The sequence below is a fragment of the Engraulis encrasicolus genome, chromosome 11 (genome assembly GCF_034702125.1).
Source record: "Engraulis encrasicolus isolate BLACKSEA-1 chromosome 11, IST_EnEncr_1.0, whole genome shotgun sequence".
NCBI lineage: Eukaryota > Metazoa > Chordata > Actinopteri > Clupeiformes > Engraulidae > Engraulis > Engraulis encrasicolus.
In genome coordinates this window covers 16,216,098-16,236,580 of record NC_085867.1, presented here as the reverse complement: position 1 = coordinate 16,236,580, position 20,483 = coordinate 16,216,098, and the positions used below count along the sequence as shown (strand labels likewise).

The window sequence follows — 20,483 nt, the reverse complement described above, 5'->3', positions numbered from 1 at the left end:
CATGCCGCAAGTATAGCCTCCAACCTCTCAGACTGTAATATTGTCTTGCACCATCATGTTGTTCTTGCAATCTCTTTGGATGTTTTTTGGGTCTTTTGTTCTTGTTCCAAAAATAAAGCTAAGTGTCCAAAGTAACAGTCCAATATTGAGAAGCAATACTGTTGAAATCAGTCCATGGACTTCCCTCAAGCGATTGTATAACCACTTTGCTATGGCCTGTTTTTTTTTTGTCCCCCACACAAATGTCCCTGAACACCCATCCCCTCCCCCAGCCCCTCCCATGATCAATGATGTGGAATTAAATAGAAACAATATACGTAGATGAATAACACTGAGGTGAAATAATATATATATATTTTTAAAAAGGTGAAAATTGTATGAAATTTACTCTCACCTATCCCTACGCATCCATTTTTTTTTTTACAGTATTCAAAAGGAAAACAAATAAATCACAGTTTCAATGCATCCCTAGTAGCATCTCCTCTGGCACGATCTCTCTATCTAACTTTCATTTTTCTCTCTTTGTTCTCTCTTTATCATGCTTTCTTTCTCATTTTCTCATTAGATTTTTCAATAATTGCTGCTTTTTGCTTCTCAATGTTTATTTTTTTGGTTGTTCATCGTCGCTGCTCGCTGCTCGCTGCTCCCTTCGTTCAGATTCAGAGACACCATAGATAAACGATGGCCTCCTCTTCCTCTTCTCCTTCATCTCCACGTCCCCCCACAATGACAAATGCAGTGTTAATTCAACTCTTAGAGAGTAAGACATTGACCAGAGTGTATCTGGTGCCAGAGTACTACTCCCTAAGTGCTAAATTAACAGTGCATTTCCAATTGACTGCATCCTCTCTCATCCTCACTCGTCTCTCTTGAAGCAGTAGACGCCGTAGAGCTTGTGCTTGCGGTCGGGGAAGCCGGAGAAGCGGACGGCGGCCTCGTCGGGGCTGCAGCGGCGACGGGGCCGGCTGATGGGGTAGCGCACGCTCCCATCCGCCAGCCAGCCGGCGTCGCAGCGGTCGAAGCCCAGCAGCTTCCAGGCGGCGTACATCTGGCCCACCTTGGCGATCTCCGCCCCGTCGCGCTGGCATGTCGCAACGGCCTCGTCGTACGTCAGCTTGCCCGGGCGGCCCATGTAGTAGAAGCGACCTGGGGAAAAGGGATGAAAACAAGTCACCATTAGACAGTGGTGTAGTCTACGTAGAACGCGGGTATACGGAGTATACCCACTTCTAAATTTCAGGGATTTCAGTATACCCACTTAAAATGGATTGATCCATTATTTTGAATAGCACAAATATATACAGTATACCCACTTCAAAAAATGCTCAAATGTACAGTAAACCCACTATAAAAAAGTAGACTACACCACTGCCATTAGACAGAGATAGACAAACAGCCACTAGTAGAAACAACTTGGGCATGGCGGTAACTACCATTGACAACACAGAGGTCATGTCCTCTGTATTATTTTTTTCAGAAATGTCAAATTTATCTACAGGTATGATAAAAATTGATCTATGATCAACAGTGATACATTTAGTCTGTATAAGCCACCCTCATTTATCCTCAAGACAGTTACTAATGAAAAAGAACTTAAGAGTTTGACAGAAGAGTTTGAAGCATTCTAAATTTACAGTATACAGTACATCACACAGTAGTTGACCTCGGGATGGGAGAAGGGAGGGGCGGGGAAGCATGACAACAAGAGATGCCAGTGAAGTGTAACATAAATAGAGATGGTCAATGCTTAACACTGATATAAGAATAGACAAACACCAGATAATAGAAACAGCCTGGGGAGCAAAGAAGCGGGAGCAAACAATGTAAAAAAGAGGAGCATGACACAGTCAGCCAGGGATGTCAAACTCAGAAATGTGGCCCACGGAGCCATTTTATTTGGCCCGCTAGATCATTTCAATTGAGTATTACAGTTAAATGAGTTTATTTATTTTACAAAAGGGACAGCATATATTACCAGCATTTAAACAAAAATGCTAAATACACAAGATTATAGCCATGAGGCTAATTATACACCATTAATATATAGAAAATATGAGTTGAAGGCAAAATGTTTATGAACAGGTCCAGACTAGTGTAGATTTTGCAGATTTTGATTTTGGCTCACTGTGAATTTAAGTTTGACACCCCTGCAGTAAGCCATGGTATGACCTTTTAGGCAACCTTGACTTCAAGCCAATTTTTAATCTACCCGTTGTGTTACAGATATCAATAGACAAACAAACAAACAGACAGAAAAACAAATGGACCCAAAAACACATTTTCCCCTTTAGGGAGCTGGAACCAAAATATGGAAGCACGCTTGGCTACACACCCTGTCATTCTGTCACTGGGTGCCCAAACATTCTGAAAATTAAGTAGAACTTTAGAGAATTAAATAATTCACTTGTGTCTGTTTGACTGACACAATTTATATAATGCAAATGTGTCGAGAGCTAGCTTCATTTCCCTCAGATAAAGAGGAGACATTGCGGTGACATTGTGAGTGAATCGTAAGATTAAGTAGGATAAGAAGAGAGCAAGTGAGAGCTTTGGCGGTATAAAGTTGCAATACTGTACATGTTTTGTAGTGAACACTGAAAAAGTTCCACAGTTGGAACAGTGTGTGCTACTTCAGGCTACAGGGAAGTCGAGAGTACACAGTTAGGGTGTCCGCGGCTTGTAGTCTGAGCCGATTTCCAACACCGGCAGTTACATAGGGGGAGTGATTAACCAGCACTCTATCCCACCCAATTCATCTCCATGACTGAGTTGACCTGAACATGTTACCCTGCAGCTGCACTGCTCCCTTTAGGTCACCTGCTGGGCTGCCCCCTTGTATGGAAGGAGGCATAAATGCAGTTTTGTTGTGGGCACAATGCACTGTACTATGCTCTAAAAATACTATGTCATAATAATGATAATTGAACTTCCACTTTCACTTTCACCTCCACCAGTTGACCCAGAACACCTGTTGGGCTTGCATGGGGCATGAGGCATAAATGCATTTTTTGGTGTGTGCTGTGCTACTGTACAGTATGTGTCACAATTGTCGACCCACCGTTGTAATTGGAGGTGAAGCAGAAGACGTCGTAGCGGTGCTTGTCCTTGTTGCGCTTGCCGTAGGTCCTGACGCCCGGCACGGTGTTGCGCCCCCCACAGGGCTCCCGGGGCTTGGTGATGGGGTACTGCACGGAGCCGTCGCTCAGCCAGCCGGCGTTGCACCAGTCCATGCCCGCCCTCCAGGCGTCGTACAGCTGGTCAAACGAGGCCACCACCGCGTCCTGGTCCACGCAGGCCTTCTCCGCGTCGTGGAAGTTCATGTTGTACCTCCCGAAGCGCGGGAAATAGGGGAAAACCACACCTATGGAGAACACATAGTAGAACGTATACATGAGTTCTAATTTTTTGTTTTCTCCTGACTGCGCGACGCTAGCTGCGCACAACTCAACCTCTGATAGTTGGAAACCGCTGTCGGTCAAAAAATTAGCTCACGTGGTTGGCTGCCAGTGTCTTGCCCCTCCTCACAACATCATGTTTATAAACACAGTGAACCCATGTATAATGTGCATTAGAGCAAGGGGCAGAGTAGCCTCAGAATGCACACCATTCCTCCAGTGCAATGGATCTCAACCTTTTTTGAACAAACGCCCCTGGTCCTCATCCTAAGCCTCCCAACGCCCCCTAACTATTAAAAAACTTAAATGGACAAATGCCCCCAATGACAACTAAGCATCTGTCAACTGTATCCTTCTCAACGGCCCCCTAGGGCTCCCCAACGCCCCCTGGATGGCTGTACCGCCTCCGTTGAGAAACACTACTGCAGTGGAATGGTGTAGTAGTCATTGAAAAGACTTAAGTAGTACCATAGTAATACACTATTACATCATTACACAGGCTCTTTAGTGTTACATTACAACTTGGTCATTGCCATTCTGGTCACAGCAAATGTATAACATGGGGACTTGTCTGAAGGGGAACAACCACACCTGTGTGTGACACTAAACACATCATGTGCATTAGAACCAGGGGCAGATTAATGTGCTAAGACATGACCTCCATTGCTGTTAGCTGAATGGTATTGACCATGTTGTAATGTATTACTAATGACTCTGTACAATGCTCTAGTAGTGTTGTAGTAAGTATTATGTCTGTAGTCTTTTCAATGACTATTACAGTGTTCCATTGGTGGAATGTATTATGAGTCCTATTAAGGGATTTTTATATGGCTCTGTATGTATAAGGCTATGGAATGTGTGTGGAAGTGCCCCTGGGCAAAGTATAGGCCCCAGCACAGTAGGCCTGTTTAATCCAACATTAATCCACCTCAGATTAAAATAAAACTATTTTGTTTTTATAGCCATAAGCTTTTTTGTTACTAATGGTGAAGCGGCCACATGCTTTGAGTTATGTGAATTTTTGTAATGGCTTTTATTTTGATGGTCATCGTGGTGCGTTGCGTGACTGGGTTGGCAATTAGATTTGTATTTGGACACCTGGGCACCGGTAGACTGGCAGGGAGAGGGGCAAGGAATGGGAGAGCACAATTTTCGTTGACCGCTCACTCAGTAACATTGCTCTTCACGCACAATTGCACTTTAACTCTCACCGGATACGCACTGCACGGTGGCGGTTTTAGGATGTGCTTTTAACCTTTTGTACTGGATTTTAATCAAACTTTGAAGAACAATAAAGGATGATAACGAAGACAATGTTTGCGCGTCAGCTCGAGTAACTCCCTCCAAGGCGTCTCGGTGGCACCTAGGTTTAGCCACCACAAATGAAAATAACTGAGGGGGTAACCGTATATGAAGGACGAAACAAACACAAGTATATATCATGACCATATCATGACCGCTCATGATGACTTGCTGTCAGAGTTTCTTATGTACTACAGTATATAATACATTTAATACTGAAAATACCCACTACATCTATAAAATCAAGTCAAGTCAAGTTTATTGTCAATTTCTTTACATGCACTGGTCATACAAAGAATTTGAAATTGCGTTTCTTGCTCTCCCATGCAGACATAGACTAATCTAGGTAAGGACATAGACAGTATAGACATAGACAGTACTCATACATGGACATAGACAGTATGGACGTAGACATTGCTCATACAGACATTTAAAGTGCAAGACTGGACAACAGAAGACTTGTAGAGAACATACATTAAGAGGAGGTATTTTGTTGTTCTTTTTTCTAAAAGTCCTTTATAGCGTTCTGACATAGTAATAGTAGCATTTGAAGAAATAAATAATTAAAAAAAGGTTTTTATTAAATACACCAGCAGCAGTATGTGTGTGTGTGTGTTTGTATGTGTTTTGTGTGCGTGTGTGCGTGTGTGTGTGTGTGTGTGTGTGTGTGTGTGTGTGTGTTTAGTGCAGGTAGAAAGTGCGGTGTGCGTCTGTGTGTGTGTACCTGTGTATGTGTGTGTGTGTGTGTGTGTGTGTGTGTGTGTATGTGTGTGAGTATGAGTTGTGTGTCAGTGTGTGTATGTTTGGGTTTAGTGCAGAAAGTGCAGTGTGCTTGTGTGTGTGTGTGTGTGTGTGTGTGTGTCTGTGTGTGTGTGTGTGTGTGTGTGTGTGTGTGTGTGTGTGTGTGTGTGTGTGTGTGTGCATGTGTATGTTTTGAGTTAGTGCAGGTTGAAAGTTCAGTCACAGATGTAGTAGTGCAGGTGGAATGTTCAGTCGCAGATATGGTGGTGGGGATGAGGGGGGGGAGCGTTGTCAGTGGCCTGGCTGGCTAGAGGCTGACAGTGAAGGGAGAGTGGGTTGAGTGTTCAGTATCTTGATTGCTTGATGCATCGTGCTGCTTGCAAGCCTGGTGGTACGGGAACGGAGGCGCCTGTACCTCTTTCCAGAGGGCAGGAGGCTGAACAGTTTGTGTGCAGGGTGGCTTGTGTCTTTGATGATCATCAGTGCTTTTCGGGTGAGGCGTGCGGTGTAAATGTCCTGCAGGGAGGGGAGTGGTACTCCAATGATCTTCTTCGCTGTGTTCACAACACGCTGGAGTGTATTCCTGTTTTTCTCCGTGCAGCTTCCTCCCCACACTGTGATGCGTGATGCAGCTGGACACGACGCTCTCTATGGTTCCTCTGTAGAATGTTGTCATGATGGAGGGTGTAGCACTTGCCTTCTTTAGTTTGCGCAAGAAGTAGAGACGCTGATGGGCCTTCTTCGCCAGTGATGTAGTGTTGGTGGTCCAAGAGAGGTCGTCGCTGATGTGCACTCCAAGGAACTTGGTGCTGCTCACTCTCTCCACAGCATCACCGTCGATGGTCAGTGGTGGCAGTTGTTTTTGGACCCTCTGAAAGTTGACAACAATCTCCTTGGTCTTGTTGACATTCAGCAGGAGGTTGTTGTCTTTGCACCATCTGGCCAGCAGGTCTACTTCTTCTCTGTAGTGGGTCTCATCGCCCTTAGTGATGAGGCCCACCAGTGTTGTATCATCCGCAAACTTCACTAGATGGTTAGTGCTGTGGGTCGTTGTGCAGTCATGTGTCAGCAGCGTGAACAGCAGGGGGCTGAGAACACAACCTTGCGGAGCCCCCGTGCTCAGGGTCAGGGTGCTTGAGGTGTTATTCCCTACCCGTACTGCTTGTGGTCTCTGCATCAGGAAGTCCAGCAGCCAGTTGCAGAGGGAGGTGCTGAAACCTAGTTTGTCCAGTTTTCTGATGAGTTGTTGTGGTATTATGGTATTGAATGCTGAGCTGAAGTCAATGAACAGCATTCTCACATATGAGCAAAATGTTGGCTGTTTTGGGTTTGTTAGGTTTTATTAATGCAGTGCATAATGTGCTGTGGTTGGAGTATTTGCCAACGCCACTGTAAACCTCGGAGGACTGCAACGAATCGTTCCTCTGTGACAGCCCTCACAGAAACAGTGGCAACGCTTGGTGCCCACTTCTAAATTTAGCCATTTAGCCAGATACATTATGCTGCAGCACACAGGCAGACTGTTAAATAGTGTTTACAAGGAAAACCTTGACTGTGTTCATCACAGCACCTTTAAAAAAAACCCTACTGGCTCAGTGCCATGTGCGCGGTGAATAACAGAGTGATACTGTGTTTGCTTAATTTGCCCAGGCGACCTATATTATCCTCAGCTGTAAATGGTAAATGGAATATCAATGCCTCTGATTCAATGCGACTCAAGTGGCATGTTATTGGATGAAAAATGAATACATAGAATTCTCATAATAAAGATCAAATTGATCCAATGACTTTCCGTTTTTTATCCACTATTGAAGTGACACAATTCAACATTTTCAAAGTTAATGAATGGTCTTTATCAGTGGGTGAATGGTTCAGTGATTCATCACAGGGCAAATAAATGTCCTATCAGCCGCACCAGTGGTCTACAGGGAAAAACACAATGCTGGCAAGAACAGTAAAAAATGGGCTGTCGAAAGTGCACAATTAACTTGTGTAACTCCAGATGTAGTATTTCCAACAGTATGGGGAGTCAACTCACTCCAACAGTGGAGTCAAAAGTCAGTGTCAACTACAGTAGCTGGGTAGATGACGGATAGGCAGCAAAAAACATTTTTTTCACAAAACATTGTTTATGTGGGAAAAAAGTATATGTCTACGTAGTGCAGCAATTAATCTTTCAAAAAATCCAAGTGGTCACAATGTTGGTCTATTCATTGATTATTTATTTACGTTGATAAAGCAATTTGCTGAAAATATGTCCTTTGGTGTGACGTTAAGAAATAAATATATTAAGTAATGTAAAAATGGCTTGATGGAGTTTTATGAACATTGTTACACTCTTCATATTTATTGCAATTTTTTAAAGTCTTAATTTAATGAGAAATTACCATTTAAGTATTTTTTTTCCCATTAGATGTGAGATTATTAGAAACCTTCGAGGAAAAACAGGGATATCTTTCTTTGAAATGTTCAAAATTGTCCGAATTTATACTAACTTTTCAGGGACGATAATTTGTTCTTCCCTAATGCAATATTCAGTGTTTATCAAACATATTGTTTAGCTCAAACAAATATTTGAGCGTTTAAAACATGTCACACCGTAGGACATTCATGTCACGCTAAAGGACATAAATGCAAAACTGAGCCAGAAACAAATATATCAACATGATTATTTTGTCTTTTGATCATAATATAATGTTGTAGTAAATATGGAAAACACTTTACACTTATAAGTCTTTGAATCGTCGATTATCAGCCTATCGTAACTCTTAAGGACAGCCATGCGGTCATTGAATGTAACCTGCAGAGCTCATGAGACTCATACTGAAGGGTGACCTTGGCATGACCATTACACTTTTGTAGGTATGCTATGACTGTCACACCATTGAACCTGTAGTGTGTAGTGGCCAGTGCCTATTTGGTATCTCAAGCTGGACAGCACATTTATGCTATATTGAGCTCTCCACAGCATACTTTATTCATCTATACTCCTCTATATACTCTCTCACTGATCTTTCCTTCACTGTTACCGTTATATTTTATGGTTTCAAAGCACCATTAATGACATTTTATATCATTTGACAGTATCTAAAATCAACCGCAAATATTCATCAACAATGCATGAAAGTATGAATTCCAAAGGCCAATAAAGGAATAAGTAATTTGAATACACAATATTTATCTAGTCAAACAACAAAACAAAAAATATGTACTACCAGTTGTTTTAAAAGCTATTCCTCAAATATCTAGTCCATTGGTGTGACCTGTTTGTCCTTTGGTGTGATACTCCAAAGTGTCACACCATAGGACTTTTACCATCACACCATAGGACTTTTACCATCACACCATAGGACTTTTGAGCTTTTGAGTTAATTTAAAGCCATGTCGTTGCCAACTGAAATACAATTTCACCTTTAGTAAAATGCATTTTCATACATCTACATAAGAAAAAAATATGAAAAATACACACTATTGTCAAAATGTATTTTATGGCTGTCACACCAAAGGACTACAAAACTAATACATCTTGTGGTAGCAAAACATAATTGATTGACTGAAGAACTCTGAGAGAAAAATCTAAAATCCACCCTTGCCATTGGCTTCTTAAGGGTCTAAAGTCACAATTTATGCACCGCTGGAGCTTCAACAATAGATAATTATCCACAGAATTAACCAAAAAATTATGTCACACCACAGGACATTATTTTCTGCGACAAAGTTTCATAAGTCCATACGGTCTCAGAAAAACAGGAACAAAATTAAGCATTGCCACTTGTTAAAATAGACACCTTGAAAAACATGCCAGGGTTGTTTAGACAAATGACTGAGCTTTGATTATTTATTTAAAAATGTTTTAATATGGAGAACCAGGCTTGCCTCAGTCACACCATAGGACAAATGTGACATTTGACTCAAAATTAAGTATATTTATTTAAGCTCTGGATTTATTACACATTACTTTTTCACAACAACGACATTAGTTTAATCATTTAAAGCATTGACAATTTTGAAAGCATTAATTTACTTAATTTTAAGAGCCTGCGACAGCAAAATTCACACGTCACGTCATCTACCCAGCTACAGATGGCCAGTGTTGTTGCAACTCTACAGCGGGATGATTACCCACTCTACAGTGTTGGTGTTGACACTAAGCTGAGTAGAATTGAATCTGACAATGTGACATTGACCATAGAGCAACATTTACAGGTATTTTTGAATGGTACCAAATGTTATATAAAACGGAGTGAATTCTGACTCTTAAAGGGGTATGCCACTATTTAAGGGCTTAATACGGTTAAAATCATTGACTGGGGTTTATAAAGGTGGTAAAGTGTCTTATTTTTCATGTAAGCCGTTGTCTTGTTTTAAGACAAGTTAAAAGAGGGAGCATGTCGCTAAGCTACTGAAAGTCAATGGATCCGTATAGCATGTAGCATGGATGCATTGACTTTCACTAGCTTAGCGACATACTGCCTCTTTTAACTTGTCTTAAAGCAAGACAGCGCTTCACATGAAAAATAAGACACTTCACCACCTTTATAAACCCCAGCCAACGATTTTAACTGTATTAAGCCCTAAAATAGTGGCATATCCCTTTAAAGAGTTAAATTGACACCACCTACTGTGCAGGGGTGTCTAAATAGGGGGATAATGTAGGGCTGAGTTAGGGCTGGGCGATATGGGAAAAAAACTATATCACGATATGGATTACTTTATATCACGATAACGATAGCCTATATATCACAATATAGCACAATTACATATGCTTTCAGTTATTCTCTTTATTTGCTCTTTATTTTTTTCATGTCGCAAAACAACCTTTCTTAAAAATTGATCTTTTTATTGTTATTTTTACAGTTACATGAACTTATAGTGTGTATTGTGACAACATGAAATGTAATTAAATTATATTCTATTGTATAAAATTGATAAAATTACTTTCACGATATAAACGATAAAGGAGAAAGGTCACGATACACACTTTTATATCACGATAATGATAGATATTATCATATTGCCCAACCCTAGGCTGAGTCACTAAGGCCCCACATATCAGGGGACCCTAAAGCTTTTACATACTAACTAACATCATCTAAATGGGGCTGGGTCCATTAGGACCAGAATTTGGTAATACACTCTTGCTTGCAAGTTAAATAGTGCTGCCATGGTATGGCAAGACTCAGTTGGTGAATATTTAGTAGTGATCTTTTAATCCTGGCCTGTAGTGGTAGCCGTGGTAGCCCGACTCTTGCTAGATGAATGTTCTGTAGTTCCGCCAGGATCCACATGGCATTCCACCGTGTGTAGGAAGGCGGAACTACATTCAGCTGGCGAGAGTCAAGTTATATAGTCTTGTGAGAAAACCAAACAAACGTTTGTTGCAGAGTTGTGGTGGATGAGTGGGCTAAGGTGCCATACCATTATACCAGGGCCCCGGGTTTGAGTCCGGTCTGAGGTCATTTCCCAATCCCTTTCCATCTCTCTCACCAACTATTCCTTTAATCTGTCAAACTGTGCTATCTATATAAAGGCATAGATGCTCGTAGCCTCTTACTGCAGATGGGATTGCCGGCGGGCCTATTCATTATTTGCCGAAAATACTCAACTACATCATAACAACATTGCTATGACAGTGCCGAAAGCCTTAAGTAACAGATTAAGACATTACAATTTTGGTGACAGTAAGGTTATAACATAGGTGCTGCACTAAGGGGTTAAAGATCTGTTAAAAAAATGTTAGTTGCATAGTACTGCTTTAACGATGTTGTGTTCAGCAGATGCACGCTGCTATTCCTCTGCACATTGCTTTGTCTACGTCATGTGGACAAATTCAGATCAATGTTTGACAACAACAGATGCTTTTAATTTATGGTTTACCACAGTTGCTAATTGCAGAATGCGCATACATGCTTTCACACGCAAGCAGTGACTACTATACAAAAAATGTTTGATTCAGATTGAGGTATGAAAATAAGCCTTTGGGTGTACCACGTGAACAGAGTACAACTGAAAGGCAATGATTCGATTAAGACCTAACTGATAAGCAACTCAAGTTTTCATTATGCACAGACCGGATGCCCTGATTCTGAATGCATTTGAAATGACTTTTTCTTTCAGGCTTTTCTCTTTTCATTTGGCAGGGTATTGCGGAAATGGCATTGGTTTATGATGGAGTTGTCTGGAAACACTGCACCTCATTTATCAAACTTGCGTAGAAACCATCGCAGAAATGAGCGCAGATCTTTTCTTACGATGAGGCTCACGTGAGATTTACTAAACATGTGTACCTCTCCAATGTCATCGTAAGAGCGAGCGGCTGTTGATAAATCCAGCGTCTGAAAACCATCGTAATTAGAATAATCACACCCTCTCTAAACTGGCGGGAAGGAGACCGCACCCCTGAGTTTGCGACATGGAGAGACGCAAACCGGCTAAAACATCCACGTTTCTGGTTGATTGACAGCTTGAAATTAGGCTTTAGGCGAGGTAGACAACAAAATAACACGTGGAAATAATCAACAGCAGTAGGCCTAGTCAACAGTGTTTCGGTTCTCAATATGGAAGGGGTAGAGATTGATTTCCAAATAATGATGGTTAACAATGAAATGTTTGATTGACTACAGTAGACATAATGAAGATATTTTTTAATGAATAGGCTATTATTTAAATATATGAAAATTAAATTATCTTTTGTAAACGAGGTCAAGAAAAGGGTCCTACGTGAAACTGGCCAACAAACAGTGCCCAAACAATTGGTTGGGGAAGGACAGTTGTACATGTCCAGTGCATCCTTCTCGCGCTCATGTGCGCCCTGCTTCTCTCCAGCGCTACAGTCCTTCGACCGGATAGCCCTTTTACCACCTATGGAGTGGACGACTATAAAATGTTATAGGACACACACGTGGTGTAGCCTATATTCGGATAGTAGTTGTGTGCGATCAAACGTTGAAACTCAACCGGGAGATTATTAGGCTACTGTCTGTAGGTTATTGATTGATGTGCGCATGAACTCCCAGCTGTTAAAAAGAACGGACGTCGGTCATTCATCCCACGACTGAAGGCACATTCCGCGGCTGTAGGCCTATATTGCACAAATATTCACACATCACGTCAAATCACAAATTAGAAGTCTCTTGTTCCTATGCCAAATTAACGCAGCGCTCTCAGGAAGGGTGCACCAATTCAAACAGGTAGACGTTGGCTTATAGCCAAAATATACAATGTAAAAACATTTTGTAATTATGTAGGCCACATATTTATGATAATGAGTTGTTGCGCTACAACTGCTGCTCAAGTTGGTGATCATAGTCATCTCAAGTCCAACTTGAAAACGGCGTACACCGTCTGAGAGCAGTCGTAGGATTTAATCTTTCCTGCGCTTACGATGAGATTTGATAAATACCAACTGGTCGTAGAAAAAGAACGTACGCACGACGTACGTATGATTCTCGTCGTACGCTGCTTTGATAAATGAGGGCCACTGACTCTACAAAAGTAATCCAATGTGTTACGCCCCTCTGTTTCACCCAAAGAGGCTTGAGACAAGAGGGCTTACTCACGTCATAACAGCGTAGTACGAAATGATGACGAGGGGAGTACGGAAATGTTATTCACTGTGGAACAGGTCATAGGACAGCGTGAATGTCTGTCAGCTGTCCTTAATTACCCCCAGCAATTACTGCTGACCAACAGCTACCACAAATTGGCCACAAATTATCCATCATGGTGTCGCCCCCACTGACCATGTGCAAGGGAGTACGAAAATTGTATCCATCGCACCCACTGACCAATGACCATGCGCAAGGGAGTTAATTTTCCATCCACTCGTGTCCTCAGGCAACGCCCCCGTACTACACCGTGGCCAATGCATTTCCCCCCGAGAGATTGTTCTTCTGTTGAGTTTCTTTGGTTTCACCTACAGGCTGCTTGGGCTCATGATGGCGAGATGAGGTGCAGCTGGCCTGTTCAGTTGAGTGAGGCTGGGTTAATTGGACTAATTGCCTGCACCTTAATTGGTGCAGGTATATAAGGATGCCTCCCCTCCTTCATGGTAGCTTTTGCTCCTCTCTCACATCTTGACCAGACACCACTTTTGCACACACCACGCTACACCAACATTTCACACTTACTTACATTTGACCCACACGCATCCACACATACCCCTAGACATTATTTTGACCCTATTTCTGTTCTTTAAAATAAACAAAAAAACCTTTGTGTGCCTCTTTTATGTTGCGCCGGGAACGAGCCAGGCGTAACAAATGTAATCCCCACTTCCAAATTTGGGAGTTTAGGAATCTGGCAAGGTTGTGTCTAAACTGCATGTAAATAAAAACTATTTTCTTGACATAATCTTAATTTTACTTTGCTCAATCTAATACTTTCTTCAACTTCAATTCAATGATAAATCAGAATTAAGACTGATTGAAGACTGGTGAGATTGACTCTAGAACCACTCTGTTGTACTGCAGACAACTCAGAAAAATACATTTTAATGTTAATGGTTAAATTTGCTAAATAGTGGGCTTGCACTTTACGAGTTAAGAAACAAAAAGAAGAGCCGAGCAGGTGCAAACCTTGCAGGTCAAGGGAGACCACGGCAGTTCCGTCCTCCAGCGCGTCGATGACCTCACACTTGTACCTCCCGTAGTCCTCCAGGGTGAGGTCATTGATGACCAGCGACGCGTCGTTGTCGCCGTCCCCCTGCAGGTGCACCCGGCCGTGGAACTTGCCGTAGCTCCGCTTGTGGTAACCCATGGCAACGAAGACGTCCACCTCCCGCAGGTAGTCGGCGGTGAGCTTCGTCCACTTGATGCGCAGCTTGGGGTTGGGGCCAGCGGAGGGGGTCCTGTGGAACCGGCACGGCAGTGTAGCGTTGGCCCCCCGACGAGAGATGACCTTGGCTTGGTCTGTCACCACTGTCAGCTTTGGGCCGTTTTCTGGAAAAAGAGTGGAATGGTAGTAGAATATCAGTATCTCTATAATATCAATATCTGTATAATAGAGTTAGTCGTGCATAGAATATTTGTTTGAGGGGGCACTGTGGCGCAGCACGCTAAGCCCTCCACATTTGGGTTTGCATGCCCATCCACAGGGACCCCGGTTTGAGTCTGGGTCATTTCCCGATCCTCCCCTGTCTCTCTGTCCCATTCGCTATGCGCGACTAAGTTAGACATGACTTCATAGGTGTCCCGTTATCAGGGAATAATTGGCACCTGCTCAGCCAATCAGAAGGCGTTCTGTCTGTTCACTGGGTGATAAAATATGATAGTGTTGTACTTAAACAATACATTTACTTCTACTTTTACTTTGGCCTCCAATGTTTGCCCCATATGCTTTGTATGACAGAAGGAATATCAACTCTCAATATTTGTACAAACGTACAAATACAAAATATACAGATTTTTCTAGGATTCTCTTATCGCACTGCTTGCATGCCTCCTCACTCATGCCACTGCTATTCAATCATATTTATCATGCAGAGTGATTTCACAGTACATTTACTGTTGGTGACAGATGAGACAGGAGAGGCAAGACTCTACAACTTATTCTAAAACTAAAAGTCATCCTGACCCACATCCAGGATTTCAACATACATACTGTAGCAATCATCCATCTATCCATATCCATTCATTTGTCATCATTCACACATAATGTTCTCGGTTGCCCAACTTTAAACCATTTCAATATGCATCACTGTCAAAACCCAAAGTTCTCCCTCATACATTTCAGTTCACAACTGATGACATTCACATCTGCCTGGACAATTTGGGGGGGAATTGTGCTGCGGGAAGAGAAACCATGATAGAATAGATGTAGGCTAAGATGAATCATCACTTTTTTCTGTTAGCAATCAACAACTAAGGCTGCTCCACATATTTCACATTTCATGCAGATTATTCCCTCACTCATGTGAGAGGGGTGAGTAGTAGACTGGCTGGCTGGTTTTTGCTGCTCTGTCTCTGTTAAATTATGCAAAAAATACTCAGTCATTTTGGAGCTAAGTCGTTAATTCCTTTAGTCGTGCCTGCAAAACTGGGATTGTTTTCGACTTGAAAAGAAGCTTTAAAAAGGTTTCACCCCAAATGAGACTCTGCTGTGCTGGGGTGCGATTCTCAAAGTGCGAAGTAGCTAGTCTGTTAGCAATGTTGCATAGTAAATACTATAAAAGTTGCTAACTCTTGTGTCTCGAACGTTAGCACACAAAGTAACTACTGCCTTGAGCAATGTGCACTCTGAAGTAGTGGTGACTTTGAAAGTGAGGTGCCTCCTATCCGTATCTGGACAGTGAAGTTGAAGTACAGCTGGAGTAGATCCATTGAGTCCAGACATCACCTCAGCCACCCCAAGTAACACACAGCGCTAGTCTACTTCAGAGTGTGACTCCACCCATTAGCTAAACTTGTAGTACATATTTGACCACAAATGTGTCAATATCTTTTAATCCCGTGGTGCAAAAGCGATGAAAATCAATCGACATGCACACAAAGTGATGATACAGCTGCGAGAGTGTTCAGAACACAAATTCACGTCATGTCATTTGTTCGTGAAAAAAAAACGTCATATCCTTGGAATCTGATGAATCCCACACTTATAATATACTTTTAGCTGTATACCGATTGAATTGCGTCTCATTTCGATGTGTAATTTGTGAAATATTTAGATAAGAAAGTATTGGTTACTCTCGGAAATGCGCTGGCCTACGTGTCAAGTACTTAAATCTTTTTAGCGCGAATTTCATTTCATAGCCTAGGGGTATTTACGCTTGCCTATCAATGGGAAGACGCGAGCTACGCGGGTTCGAAACCAGTGTGCAGCATGTTGACAACAACTTGTGAAATCGTGTTTTGGACCCTACAGTGTAACACATATTCCCTTGGCTGCACGTGTGTGTTGGTAATGCACAACATAAATTATCTATTTCTGCCAGATATTTCCAAAATTGTGGCACTGCAACCATGTGGATTCGAACCGGTGTGGCTTCTGTTTTCCCATTGGGATGCAAGCGTGAATACCACTAGGCTATGGAATGAAATCCGCGCGAAAATTTCTTAGGGATATGACACTTCAACAGACGATTTTCTGGGAGTAACCACAACTTTATTGTTCAAATATTTTACAAATTACACCTCGGGATGAAACGAAATCCAATCGGCATGCAGATAATACTGCATTATTGGTGCGGACGGTGTCAGATTGTAATGCCACGGCCGTGTTTTTTCACAAAGAAATTTCAAGGTGTGTTGTGGAGGAAACAGCGGAGTCACGGTGTCGTGACATCCAATCAAATGTGCTGGTGGTGGTTGTACACTATTGCTTTCTACTTCACGCACTGAATTTAGGAGGAAACAGCTGATTCATGACTCAGCAATCATGCTTATCTCTTGTTGCTTCTTTGGTCACGCACTGCAATGCCAAGAAAGTAAGTAGCGGTGTGGACTCAGGAAAGTAGCCGCACTACTTTTGGCTTACTGTGGGAATGGTAAGGCTTCGAGAAATGCACGCATTTCGCCTTGAAGTAAGTAGATAACTACAAAGTACATCTGTAGTTCAATGCTAACATTGCAGAATCGCACCCCTGGGGCATTACAATCTGACACCGTCCGCACCAATAGTGCAGTATTATCTGCATGCCGATTGGATTTCGTTTCATCCCGAGGTGTAATTTGTAAAATATTTGAACAATAAAGTTGTGGTTACTCCCAGAAAATCGTCTGTTGAAGTGTCATATGCCTAAGAAATTTTTGCGCAGATTTCATCCCATAGCCTAGTGGTATTCACGCTTGCATCCCAATAGGAAAACAGAAGCCACACCGGTTCGAATCCACATGGTTGCAGTGCCACAATTTTGGAAATATCTGGCAGAAATAGATAATTTATGTTGTGCATTACCAACACACACGTGCAGCCAAGGGAAAATGTGTTACACTGTAGGGTCCAAAACACGATTTCACGAGTTGTTGTCAACATGCTGCACACTGGTTTCGAACCCGCGTAGCTCGCGTCTTCCCATTGATAGGCAAGCGTAAATACCCCTAGGCTATGAAATGAAATTCGCGCCAAAAATATTTAAGTACTTGACACGTAAGCCAGCGCATTTCCGGGAGTAACCAATACTTTCTTATCTAAATATTTCACAAATTACACATCGAAATGAGACGCAATTCAATCGGTATACAGCTAAAAGTATATTATTAGTGTGGGATTCATCAGATTCCAAGGACATGACGTTTTTTTTTCACGAACAAATGACATGACGTGAATTTGTGTTCTGAACACTCTCGCAGCTGTATCATCACTTTGTGTGCATGTCGATTGATTTCCATCGCTTTTGCACCACAGGATTAAAAGATATTGACACATTTGTGGTCAAATATATACCACAAGTTTAGCTAATAGGTGGAGTCACACTCTGAAGTAGGCTAGCGCTGTGTGTTACTTGGGATGGCTGAGGTGATGTCTGGACTCAATGGATCTACTCCAGCTGTACTTCAACTTCACTGTCCAGATACGGATAGGAGGCGCCTCACTTTCAAAGTCACCAGTACTTCAGAGTGCACATTACTCCAAGCAGTAGTTACTTTGTGTGCTAACGTTCGAGACACAAGAGTTAGCAACTTTTATAGTATTTAGCCTACTATACAACATTGCTAACCGACTAGCTACTTCGCACTTTGAGAGATGCACCCCGGTTTGTTGTTGCTTTTGATGTGATTGAAATACAAACTTTTGTGCAATAACCACTTTCAATTAATATTTCATAGCTTGACAGGAATAGTACAGCAGTCTCTTTGTGAATGGAACAGCAGACATTGAACCCATGTATAGGATTAATTGAGTAATTGAGTAAATTAAGTATAGGAGCAAATGAGTTGATTAATTATGCAACTATCCATTTGGTTATACAACAATACAGCAGCTTTATTACAAAAAAAAAAAAACGTTATTCCTAAACTACACATTGTTAACCCCAAACTGTTAAATCAACATTAATCCGACTATAAATTCCACATACTTTTTAAGGGATAATAGAGTTTTACTTTCTAGCATACTTTGTCCCAAAGAGCATGCAGTACTTTACATGAACACAAAATGCAAGTCTCATAAATGGTTTGAAAAGGGGCATAACAAACAAACACAGCAAACGTGTCTCATAAAGACATAAAGACAAGATCCATAGCTGCGTTCACAGTGATAATGACACAGCAGCTGTAAAAGAGAATCTCAGTGCATTATAAAGCTATTATGTTCTAACAACAAAGCATTGCCTATGGATATAGATGGGAAAAATGTTGCTGAGAGTATTTGTCATAAGAATGTATGAGCACAGAGCTAGAGTAAATTAATACAACAACAATAGCTGGCAGGCTACAAGGCTGCGAGCCCAAGGCTGCTATGCACAGTACGCATGCAGTCAAATCCAAATGGTGGTTGTCTCACACACAGCGATTTTCACCCTCCACCCTCCTTCCTCTCTCCTCCCACCTACTCGAAAAAGCGATTACCACGACGTGTGTGGTGCTGGTTTTCTGGCCCAAGGCAACCTCCTGCCATCTTGCCCTGACTGAGACCGGTAAGCTCATTCATTACCGTAATTAATCTCAAACAAATTCCAAAAATTGTTGGCTGGCAAAATTACTTTGAGAAATACCCTTTCTGAGGCCTGAGATGTCAGCCTGAAATGCAAGACATTGACTGCACAGTGCATACAAAAGTTGTTGATGAACAAACAACATACATAGGCCAACAGCCATCCAGGCATTTTGCACTGGTGTCAGCAGTTGGGCTAAGGCAAGAACATTGAGCATGTCAACCTATCAAATGCTTACCAGCCTTATCAAGCCACAAACGTTCACAAACAAGTCAGTCAATAAAAGTCAGTCAATAACATCTGCTCCAGTAAGCCTCCTCATCTCGTTCATAATGGAATGTAATTCATTATAAACTTGAACTAAACACTCCCTAAAATTAAGCACTTGAAAATACAGTGAATATCATGTGAATAAATAAATGTATTACAGTAGGCCTAATAAATAAAATATCACATTTGGCCATTTTTTGAGTTGGTTAGGAACCTATATCTTAACCTATTGCTTCCTCAATCACCTTCAAAACCTGATACCAGTAAGTGGAATGTCCTTTCCTGCTCTTGTTCTTTGACATTTGACTAAATAACTCACCTCACACACAGCACGGAGAAGAAGAAAGAATCTCCTTGATGTTTACCCAGAGTGCTTAGATTAGTTCTGGTACATCCTCCGTCTCGAAACACAAGACTTGCACAACATGGCCGTAATCACTCTATTAGTCACACACTTACTTGGCCAGACAGGGACACACACACACACACACACACACACACACACACACACACACACACACACACACACACACACACACACACACACACACACACACACACACATACACACACACAAACTTCAATGGAAGTGTGAATGAGAATGATGAGGAACTAATTTGGCAGGGCGAAGGCTAAGACCATGACCCCCATCTAGAATGACAACAACTCCGCCCTGCCACAAATTTTCGCCGGACCTGTTTATGGCTCTCAGTGTTGTTTACTCAACTATTTGCCATGAGAATCCCATCTGTTTCTCATAGACGTCACCGAGAAATGTGGTGAGGTGAACGAGGCATGTCAGTTTTAACAGTGGGAGGGGGAATGGTAAGCAACTTTTTAAATGTGTAAAGTAACTATATTTTACTAGCCCTGTCACAATAATTAGGTACGGCGTCCGAAAGTAGGTAACACCATGTAACATTATGTACTCGCACTGTAACCTTAGGTCCACTGCTAATGTTTTGGAGGCCCTAAGCATAACTGTTCAGGCCCCCCGCATCCCCCCCCCCCTCATATTTTAGTACTTAACATATAACAATAATACATTTTTTAGTCAATCTCAATTTAGGAGGCCCCAATCTTGGGTGCAAAGTGGTTGAGGCCCTAAGTGCTCTGCTTCCTCTGCTCATGCCTAGCGGCGGCCCTGAGGGTTAGGGTTAAGAATGCCCAGTGTACGTAATAAT

At 42.0% G+C, this 20,483-nt stretch overlaps 1 protein-coding gene across 1 annotated transcript in view; it reads right to left on the bottom strand.

Moving 5' to 3' along the window:
* Nucleotides 1-297: 297 nt before the first annotated feature.
* hapln1b (hyaluronan and proteoglycan link protein 1b) overlaps nt 298-20,483 on the bottom strand; it is a 42,022-nt gene continuing 21,836 nt past the window's right edge. Inside the window, exons 3-5 of the mRNA XM_063210030.1 lie at nt 14,015-14,377; nt 3,059-3,361; nt 298-1,146 (exon numbers count right to left, since the gene is read on the bottom strand). Coding sequence (XP_063066100.1) covers nt 857-1,146; nt 3,059-3,361; nt 14,015-14,377 — 956 coding nt within the window. The 3' untranslated portion in view covers nt 298-856. The remainder of the gene's footprint in view (nt 1,147-3,058; nt 3,362-14,014; nt 14,378-20,483) is intronic.